This window comes from Microtus oregoni, unplaced genomic scaffold, assembly GCF_018167655.1.
Source record: "Microtus oregoni isolate MIOR12 unplaced genomic scaffold, Mior012 000043F_ref0000047, whole genome shotgun sequence".
Taxonomy (NCBI): domain Eukaryota; kingdom Metazoa; phylum Chordata; class Mammalia; order Rodentia; family Cricetidae; genus Microtus; species Microtus oregoni.
In genome coordinates, this window is record NW_024543210.1 from 5177405 (window position 1) to 5187827 (window position 10423).

The 10423-nt window shown below is 54.9% G+C and overlaps 1 protein-coding gene across 2 annotated transcripts in view; it reads left to right on the forward strand.

Moving 5' to 3' along the window:
• Ccdc85c (coiled-coil domain containing 85C) overlaps window positions 1–10405 on the forward strand; it is a 72859-nt gene extending 62454 nt beyond the window's left edge. The window contains exons 3-6 of one of the 2 annotated variants that reach the window (XM_041633113.1): window positions 1145–1249; window positions 6063–6158; window positions 6748–6846; window positions 7552–10405. In XM_041633113.1, the coding sequence (XP_041489047.1) occupies window positions 1145–1249; window positions 6063–6158; window positions 6748–6846; window positions 7552–7641 (390 nt within the window). In that variant the 3' untranslated portion in view covers window positions 7642–10405. Of the gene's footprint in view, window positions 1–1141; window positions 1250–6062; window positions 6159–6747; window positions 6847–7551 lie in introns of both variants that reach the window. The other variant, XM_041633112.1, reaches the window with a different exon arrangement.
• Window positions 10406–10423: the final 18 nt, after the last annotated feature.

Below are 10423 nucleotides of genomic sequence, written 5' to 3' on the forward strand. Positions count from 1 at the left end.
AGTTCTGCTTTTACAAGGTCTTTTAGGAGATCTCTTTGCAGATGCTGCTGCTGGGGCCACGCCTATTGTAAGAGCCATGTGGTGTTACCTCAAGAGGCTTCTGGATGCCCTCATGAACTTGGGTCATACCCAAGGCTGAGGAAACAGCCCCAACCCTCTGCCCTTGCTCCATGGCCCAACAGATCTCCGTACACCCCCTGTTGCCCGGTTGACAGACTTCTTTTGACTAGACTCTGGGCTCTCCAGGTTGGGGGTGATATAGTGGGGGAGTGGTAATCCTAGCGTTTTATCTGGTGGTCTGGACACTTCTGTCTTTTGTTTGAGCTTTCCTTGTCTCCACCTGCAGGTGACAAAGGCTAGCAGCTCTGGCAGTTGGGCGGTGGGAGGTCTGAGAAATGGGGGCTAGCCCCTGTGATTGGCAGGAGGCCAGCAGTGGAATGTGGGGATCCCTCCCAGGCTGGATGAGCAGGCTGTTGGGTGGGAGGAGGGACCCCATTTATAGGGCTGCTGTCCCTTCCTGTCAGCCAGCCTGGCTTCCTCCCTTTCTGGTTTGTTTGGGGAACTCAGCAGCCTGCTGATTTATGGACATTCCTCTGCAGTTTTTATCTGCTCGCTCCTCTCCTTTGAAGTCTTGGTGGCTTAGGAAGGAAGGAAGGAAGGCTGTCTTCTGTGGGGCTGGACCTAGAAGGTCGACAGTCTGGACCAAACCTTGTCAGCTATGAGGTTTCCCTGGCCCTTAGGGACTCTGGCCCCTGTTCTTGGGTCACTATCCTGACTTTCAGAAAATATATATATATATTTCTCTTTTCACTCCTAGGAGAGCTACCTTAGGGCAGCACATGTGTGTGCCCATTCTCCCTCCTTCCCATTGCCCTTTCAAGCACTGGCGTGCACTGGTTCCTGCGGATTCAGAGGACCAACACCCAGGCCTACTTTGGGATGAGTGGGGAGAAGGGGTTGTCTAACTGATGGCAGAGGCAGCCTGTGAGCTGTGTTCAGGTATCCAGGAGGGGGTGCTTGAGCAGACAGAGGACGACATGCTTACTAAGAGCAGGGCCTGGGTCAGGACAAGGTCTTGGCATGGAGGGCCTTGACCCCTCCACCATCCCTGGATCTGACTCAGCCTCCCCTTCCTTTGCAGCAGGCAGGCTCTGGAGAGTTCCGGACTCTGCGGAAAGGCTTCTCTCCATACCACTCAGAATCCCAGCTTTCATCCCTGCCGCCCTCCTACCAGGAAGTCCTGCAGAACGTAAGTGTCCCTGATCCAGAACTGTTACAATTGCTCTGAGTGGCCCTTGTGTGGCTAAGCCCCTGTCATGTCTAGGACAGCCATGGGCAAAAGCCTGGGCTTGGACTGCCAGCCCCCTAGTGACCTTTCTTACTCTCCACTCTTCTGGGACAGGGACTCTGGGCTCCTGCATCCTTAGAACCTTATGGGGACCCAGTGAAGAAGTGAGAAGTGAAGCCTGGGGTAGGTGATATCGCTAGATTTTAAGGGCAGTGTCTGATGACCATGGCAGGTGCTGTCTGGTCCAACACTGTGTGAGTCTGTAGCAGAGAGAGAGAGCCTGCTGGCCTGAGATTTAGGGTTGGGGTCCATACCTTGTCTTTGGAGCTGAGGGATGAAGCCTCTTAAATTGATGGCCTCTGCCCTGAGACCACCACAGGCCTACAGAATTATCTGCTGCGTGCTGGCCTGGGCTCTGACCTGCCTCGGATGCCAGCTCTCAGTAAGTGACCAACCATTTCTGGGTCACACTGTGGGCAGGCATGTCTGTCACCCTTGTGTGACTACAGAGAGGGTTATGGGATGCCTTGTAGTTGCCATTCTCACCTGCTCCATGGGACAGTGAGGGCCCCCACCTTGCTGAGTCCCTGTAGCTGGTCACACACTTCACGCCTGCGTGCTAGGCTCTTCCAGTATGGGCATCTAGAGGGACTCCCAGGCAGTGTGTGGATCCCGTCCCTGCCCTGTCTTCCCCCATGATGACCAGCAAGGTTGGCCTTGGCCTCTCTGTGGCCTTGGTGGGTCACAGCGCTGGCACAAGAGGGCTCATGCTACCGCTGGCAACCATCCACTGTAATTTCTCTGTCGAAGCCTGGCTGCCTTCTCCACCTGTTGACACTGTGCTGGCTGTCAAGCCCACTGACTGCAGATAATCCAAATATTTCTCCAGGAGCCCCATGGCCAAACGATGCTCTAATTGCTTCATGATGAGGGACCCAGCGCACTCAGTGATGCTGACCGGTCTTCTAATGGCCTGCACCTGTGATGTGCAGCGCTGGCCTGGGGACGGGCCAGCCACCCAGGTGCCAGCCCACTTCTCACAGCCTCTGGAGGACACACACGCCCCAGGCTTCAGCAGTGCTGACAGAAGTCTAGTGGAGTGAGGAAAGGTTCTGGAAGGCTTCGTGGTCGAGGCCATGGGTGGAGGGGGGTTCTGTGTCTCACCCCACAAGAGGGGCTGTCATACAGCACTGGGGAGGAGGAAGTGGGCCTTCCGAGGCGCTAGTGGATTACAGGACCTCGCGGTCAAAGGCATACTGATGTCCAAATGGGCCTGGAGGTCAGGGGTCAGTGTGGTGTTGTGGATCAGCGGATATCTCTGTTCCATGGGCGCCATGAACTTAAGATCTTCAGATCATCTCTGTTTAGGATAGTGACCCAAGGGGCAGAGGGCAGAGGGCAGGGGGAGCTGAGGTGACAGGCAGGCCTTTGGGGTGGAATGCCCTGTGGATGCCAGCCATAGCAGTTACTGGAGCTACTGAAGCTCAGAGGTCAAGGCTGTGGGCCTGACTGGCACTGCTGGGTCGCTGCCTCCTCCGTCCTGGGGTCAGTCTCCTTAAGGTGCTTAGGGCTCAACAGGGCAACAAGGTCAAACACTGAAAGTCCCCAGGTAAAAAGACTGCCAGCCTAGGGAGGAGGTGGTTTGTAATCCCAGCTTCCTGACAGGGCTTGGACAGGCATCTTGGGAAAAGCTGGTCTCTACACTTTCGGTACCAACTCTGGAGTGGCAGAGACCCATGTGCCAGGTTCACGTACATTAACCTACTCTGGCAAGCTCACATCACTGTCCTCGTCTGGGAGAGGGGTTTGTTTTATCACTCGGGATTGATCTGCCCAGTGCAGGTGCTTGGTGATGGGGAGGCCTTGGAGGGCTCGCATGATGCTAACCCCAGTGCATCAGTCACTCTAAATCAGTCTTTAAATGTCGAGCAATGGCCATTACCCTTTTCAGAGCCCCATGTCCTGCCCTCCCTGATACCCGCTGCTTGGGTGAGTTGAGCCAGGAGGGCTGGACTGCGCAACAATCTGTCCACCTGCCGCCTGCATTTCTTTTGCGGCTGCTTCCTGGAGGGGCCCACAGCAGTCAGTTAGAAACAGGTACAGATGAGGACGGAGGCTGGTGGCATCAGCGTGGACTAGGATTTAGGGTCTTCCTTGGGACAGGGTGGCAGTATCCACTTAGGACGAGGTGCTGGGACCAGTCTTTTTATTCATTTCTTATTCTTTTTATTCATTTGTCTGGCACCCTCTGCTGGCCAGTGGGAGAAGTGTGAACTCTGCTCTAGTCCAGCCTAGCTTGGGCTGCAGTCCTGTTGGTAATATATCCCCAACCCACTTACTCCCTTTCCCTATTTGTTTTCCTATTTACCAGCCAGGCAGCCTGGACTAGAGTTCGAGGCACACCCACTGGGCATTTTCCAGGGCTTTGTATGCTTCCTGGGACATAGGACCCTTTCTCTTATCCAAGGGAGGAAACTGAGGCTCAGAGCAGGCTAAGGCATGAATCAAGTGTCAGTTAAAGGGACCATGTCCAATGCTGACTTTCCTAGATCCTGAGCCCTGTTGGGTCAGAGCCCCCATGCCTGTTCTGGAACCTGTTGGTGAAACAGGAGCAGATCAGCCTGTGAGGCCGTGGGGATCATCCATGCCAGGTAGCCCGGGGGAAATGGACTCGGTAGACAGGCTGTCAGTGGAAGACTCTGGGCATAAGGACGACCTCAAAGCACCTACTGGGCTTGTATGATGACCATGGCTAGACAGAATTCAGCCCTCTTTTCGCAGCTTTTCTGATTGTTGGGAGGAGTCTTTAGGGTCCATGTCTTGCAGAGTGAGTAGCTCTGTTTTCAGGCTGATCCCCAGGTGCCAGGGTACAGCTGTCTAGAGCTCTGGATTCCCAGGTGCCAGGGTACAGCCGTCTAGAGCTCTGGATCCCCAGGTGCCAGGGTACAGCTGTCTAGAGCTCTGGATCCCCAGGTGCCAGGGTACAACCGTCCAGTTCTCTGGATCCCCAGGTGCCAGGGTACAGCTGTCTAGAGCTCTGGATCCCCAGGTGCCAGGGTACAGCTGTCTAGAGCTCTGGATCCCCAGGTGCCAGGGTACAACCGTCCAGTTCTCTGGATCCCCAGGTGCCAGGGTACAGCCGTCTAGAGCTCTGGATCCCCTGGTGCCAGGGTACAGCCGTCTAGAGCTCTGGATCCCCAGGTGCCAGGGTACAGCCGTTCAGTTCTCTGGATCCCCAGGTGTCAGGGTACAGCCGTCTAGTGCTGTGGATCCCTAGGTGTCAGGGTACAGCCGTCTAGAGCTCTGATTGTAGAACAGTCCCTCCCCATTTGCTCCTGGAGCACCTCTTGGAGTTTTCTTATTGCCCAGGGCAGAAGCCGTCACCTTGCTCAGGACCAGCAGGAAGAAGGGAAGCTGGAGGGAGGCTGGGCCAAGTACTCTAGCAGTCAGCTTTCTGAGGCCCCTCCTGGCCCAGACTTATCTGTCTTCTACTCTTACCTTTGAACATGTGGCCAGTGGCCAATTCACCACCCAGGGGGCAAGGACTGGGCCAAGGGCAAGGACTGGGAGCAGGAGTTGGGGAGAATAGGTGGGCTTTGAACTTGGACAGGTAGGTTTGAGCCTGGCCCTTCCTCAACTGGCTGAGTAAACATGAATCTTTGTCTGGCTCTTTTGAGATGGCGATGCCTCATCTGAAGAACAGCATGTGTGGTCTCCCTCCACTGCCCGCCTCTACATACAGGGTCTTCTCCTTCCACATACAGGGTCTTCCCCCCACATACAGGGTCTTCTCCCTCCACATACAGGGTCTTCCCCCCCCCACAGGGTCTTCTCCCCACATATAGGGTCTTTCCCCCAACATACAGGGTCTTCCCATATACACAGTCTTTTCTCCCCCCACATATAGGGTCTTCTCCCCATATACAGGGTCTTTCCCCCACATACAGGGTCCTCTCCCCACATACAGGGTCTTCTTCCCCTACATACAGGGTCCTCTCCCCACATACAGGGTCTTCTTCCCCCACATACAGGGTCTTCTCCCCACATACAGGGACTTCTCCCCACATATAGGGTCTCCCCCCCACATACAGGATCTTCTTCCCATATACAGGGTCTTCCTCCCACATATAGGGTCTCCCCCCACCACATACAGGGTCTTCTCCCTCCACATACAGGGTCTTCCCCCCCCCATACAGGGTCTTCTCCCCACATACAGGGTCTTCTCCCCACATATAGGGTCTTCCCCCCCCCATACAGGGTCTTCTCCCCATATACAGGGTCTTCCCCCCACATACAGGGCCTCCCCCCACCACATATAGGGTCTTCTCCTTCCACATACAGGGTCTCCCCCCCCACATACAGGGTCTTCTCCCCACATACAGGGTCTTCTCCCCATATACAGGGACTTCTCCCCACATATAGGGTCTCCCCCCCCGACATACAGGATCTTCTCCCCATATACAGGGTCTCCCCCCACCACATACAGGGTCTCTCCCTCCACATACAGAGTCCCCCCCCCCCCCACTTTTGGCTCTGTAAGTCACCATGCAATCTACAGAAGAGGTGTGTCCAGGAAGCATGGGACTAGCTAGGCAAAGGTCAGCTTCAGGATGCTCAGCTCTCACCCATGCCTCTTCTCCACCCTTGTCCTTCCAGCCCCCAGCCTCTGTCTCTTGTCTGGGTGTTGATTCCATGTAACCCAAACTAGCATTTACCCCAGTGACAGGCATTTGGGACCCAGCCAGGGGGCTCACATGTGTCATTCTTTCCACAGGGCCCTGCCTGCCCTGTACCTGAGCTGCCCTCACCCCCTTCCACTGTCTACAGTTCTGCAGGACAGAAGCCTGAGGCTGTTGTGCATGCCATGAAGGTAAAATGCACTGTTTGCCCCTCCCGAGCACACAGTAGGACCATGGGATCATGGGGCCTTTCTCTTCAAGTGCTTTATCTCCAAGCTCAGGGCACTTAGTGGGGGTGGGAGACTGTGTCTCTTGGTGGCTGGGGGCACGTGGTTGCCTGGAGCACCATGGGACTTACGCTGAATGTGGTCATGAGTGTGTCAATTGTCTGCTCAGCCTGAGGTGCTGCAGCTGAGGAGACTGACAAGTGTTCTCCTAAGGCCAGAGAGAGGCCTGGGGTGGTAGTGAGGCTAGAAGTGGAGGTCCAGGCTAGCCTTGTCCTCTAGGTTCAGCAGGCAGGTTTCAGGGGACTCTAGTGTCTGGAGTAGGCTTGCATATGTGAACACAGTAGCACTTCAGGGTCTCCTGCCTGCTTTTGTATGTATATCATAGTTGTCACCCACACATGTACATGGGTACTCAGTCTTAATGGCTGCTAGCAGAAACTGCCATGTTCTGCAAGGCTGGGTGTGGGCTTGTGAAGCAAGACCACCTGAAGTCCCTGTCCAGCCTCCCTGGTTTCCTGAGTGTCTCTTGAGCCTGTGACACTTGTTTCTTCAGGTTCTAGAAGTACACGAGAACCTTGACCGGCAGCTTCAGGACAGCTGTGAGGAAGACCTGAGCGAGAAGGAGAAGGCCATCGTTCGAGAGATGTGCAACGTGAGGCTCTTCCTGGGGCTGGGGCTGGGCACTGGGGCGTGGCCACCTGCTTCTCATTTGCTCCGCTATGGCTGGGGGAAGATGACCGGCTCTGGGATCCTGGTTCATTACCACTTACCATACTTCCCCTTTGGAGAGGCTCCTGACCCCTCACCAGATCTGTCCCTTCCCAGTAGTGCCATGCCTGGGGTTCTAGACAGAGCCTGGGCTCTCATCTTCATCCCAATTGTGGGGCCCTGTTTTTTTTCCCCCCTCACTGGTGCCCCTTGGTGGCCTCTGGCCTTGCAGTTAGTGCTCAGACCTGGCCTTGCAAGTGAGCACTCTATCCTGTGGGGGATAGAGCCTCGTCTTCATCTCCCAACTACCACTTGTCATCTTCATTGGACCCTCACAGAAGCCACTAGGACAGGCTCTGAACCTGGAGTCTAGGCAGGGTGAGATACCCTGAGGTGTACCTCATATTGTTTCCTGAGACTATGGATCCCACTGGACATCTGAAAAGATGAGCTCACACCTAGCAGTGGCCTGCTTGGGGGTCAGGCATAACGGTGATGGTGGGCACCTCTACCTTCCTGTGGCCTCAGCTGCATGGCTCTGAAGACATGGGCGATTTTGCAGGGTGGTAAGGCAGTAGGTATGTGAGGCCCGAGAGCAGGATTGGGGTGAGCACTCCACCTCCACTTAACACTGTGTGCCTCCTCATAGGTGGTCTGGAGGAAACTGGGAGATGCCGCCAGCACCAAGCCCTCCATCCGGCAGCACCTGTCTGGTAACCAGTTCAAGGGGCCTTTGTAGGGCCATTTCTCCATGGATGTGGACTGGCCCTGCCTGGAGTCTGAGGCCCTAGACCTGGTAGAAACTCTGGCCCAGCCACTGTCTTTCTCTGTGGTGAATTGTACATAGGACATGGCCCACCTGGCTGCCCTGGTGTGACACTGACAGCCAGGCCTCCACCTCCTGCCTCCCTCACCAGCAAACCTTGGGAAGACGAGAAGCCACAGGCTGTTTGCTGCAGCAGAGTGGTCAGGCAGCCTGGCTCCCTGTTTGAGCTCCGTGTTCCACTTGCAAAAAGCTTCTGAGACTCCAGGCCCGGGACTGTCTGGGGCTGTCCTGCTCTTGGTGGATGCCTCTCATCAAGCCTTCTACCCTGGCTGTCCCTCACACTGGACAGAAGCCACCAGAGCTTGAATTGTGACACAGGTGGCACTTTTCTGCTACCCTGCCATAGCCAGGACCCTGGGTTGTGGAGCACTGGCTCCCACGTGTCCATGGCTGGCTGGTAGCTCAGGGTTCCGTGCTACTTGGGGGTCGGTACCTCGCCATCCCGGTGCCAGCTGCTGCTTATTAGCACTCACCCCCTCAGCAGTGTCTCCCTGCCCATGCCAGGCGTAGCCATCTCTTAGGTCTCTCCTTCAAGTTTTGTTTTCTGGTTTACAGCAACATAGGAAGTCCTGGAGAGTGTCTAGGATGAGCTCAGCGTCCTCTCTGGATAGGAAGAACTGGGCCATGGCACTGGGTCACTGTCGGTATAGCCTCCCCCGGGTGCACCCTGGGTCACTATGGCTGGAGCTGCAGGAGCTGCCCCTGATGAGTTTTCCTTGGGAAGGAAGGGGCACGACCTGGTTCTGGCTTTAATTTTCTGTGTGGCCTTCAGAAAGTCACTCAGCTTCTCCAGGCGCCTAGTGAGAAGATGGGCTGAGGCTCCATTTCACTCTGCTCACTCCAGAAGCTACCCTGCTTCGGTGGGCTTCTGTCCTCTCTCACAGCTGATGAGCTCATGTGCGACCTACTGGGAACATGTTAGGTGGGCAGAACAGTGGCTAGCTGTCTCCGCACAGGTCACCTCTCTGAGCCTCAGCCCCCCCCCCCATAGGGACCCGGGGGGCTCAAATAAGTGCGTCAGTGCACACGATCATGCCTAAACGGCGAAGCATGACAGATAGGGACGGTTTCTACCTTGGTGTGAGGAAAATGAGGAAGTGGGTGCTTTTGTGAACTATATAGATGATATCTCAAGACCTGCAGGAGGACCAGGCCCTGCTGCTGGCATCACCCGTGCCAGGTATTTACTTCCTCACTCAATGGTACTTTCGAGCCCCATGCAGCAAGCACTTGAGCCCAAAGAGCTTGTCCTCGCCTCAGGCAGGTCTCTTTCAGGCCCCAGCCACACACTGTGAGCTAAGGGGACCTGCTAAGAAGGTGGTAGCATCTTATTTCCCTCCCAACCAAGGCCTCATGACCCCTTGGGCTGTTCCCACCACCTCTGCTGCCCGCACCCTTGGGTCCCACGCTCTCAGGGGAAAGGCCCATGGCCTTCGGTGTGCCCAGGGAGTGTTGTGCAAGGGCAGCAGGGAACAGATCTACCGCTCTGGCTGTGGGGCACTGGGAAGCTCTTTCTAGAAATGCTGATGCCTGGTCAAGTGTTTAACTTGTTGGTACCCACCTGCTGGCCCTGGTACTGGGTGAGTCCTGCTGATTCCTGCTAAGTAGGTTGCTGGGCAGGCAAGACCCTTACAGGTTGAGGCCAAGGAATCCCAGAATAACACAGAGGTGTATGGGTCCACACAAGGTGGGAGTCTCATCTGGGAGTCCCAGGAAATCACATTTGTATCAGGATGGCTTAGCCACCACTGACATAAGCAATAAGTTAGGACTCCTGGAATCTGAAGACTGGCCAAGAAAGAAAAGCCTAGAAGCTACCTATCCCTTCTGGAGAGATGCGACCCCGTCCCTAATGCTGCAGAGACATCATGGGAACTCAAAGAACATAAATCTTTGAGTACCCGTCCTTCCGCAGGATGGAGCAAGCTAGGCCCTTTCAGCAATGGGCTAGCTTTCTAAGGACAGTCTGTGTCATATCTCAGACCTAACAGCAAGGAGGGGCTAGCAGCAACCCGTGGTGAGCCCTGGGCTGGGGAGGGCAGGTGGTCTTCTGGGACCACCCCCTTTCTGGAGCTTTAGCTTTAGCAATGCCGACTCTCCATCTCAAGCTCACAAGATGCTTGCACTGGCTCCACCTCCCACTGTGACGGAGGTCACCAGGCTCCTTCCAGGTGGCCTCACCTACCCTGGAGTCAGAATCTGCTGAGCACATTTTCATTTGCATTAAACAGCCACAAGCCAGTGTTTTAAAGACAAAGTGACCTTTCATTTTTCTTTCTTGAAACTTGAGAGGATGTGAGATACATACTACTGATTTTTTTTTTTTAAAGAAACAAACTAAATGTATGGCTGCAGAGTGGCAGAGGTGTATATTTTCATACTGTGGGGGAAAGTGTGCTGCTTTGGGGAGGGGCTGGAACGCCTGGTTCCTGCCTTGTTGATGGTGAGATCTGCAGCTGCCCCCTCCTGCCCTGGCTGTGTGCAGAGCTGGAGCCTGTGGACTTTGGCTGTTTCTACCTTCTATTGAACCACTTTGATTTGTGGAGAGAAAAAAGAAATAGAACTTTTGATAGTGTGGTAAAAGCATTGATCTGAACTATTTTAGTAAAAGGAGTAACAAATAAGATTGTGACAGTGTCTATTTGAACTAGATAATAAAGGCCTCTTTGTGAGCCTGCGAGCTGGGTGTGTGCTG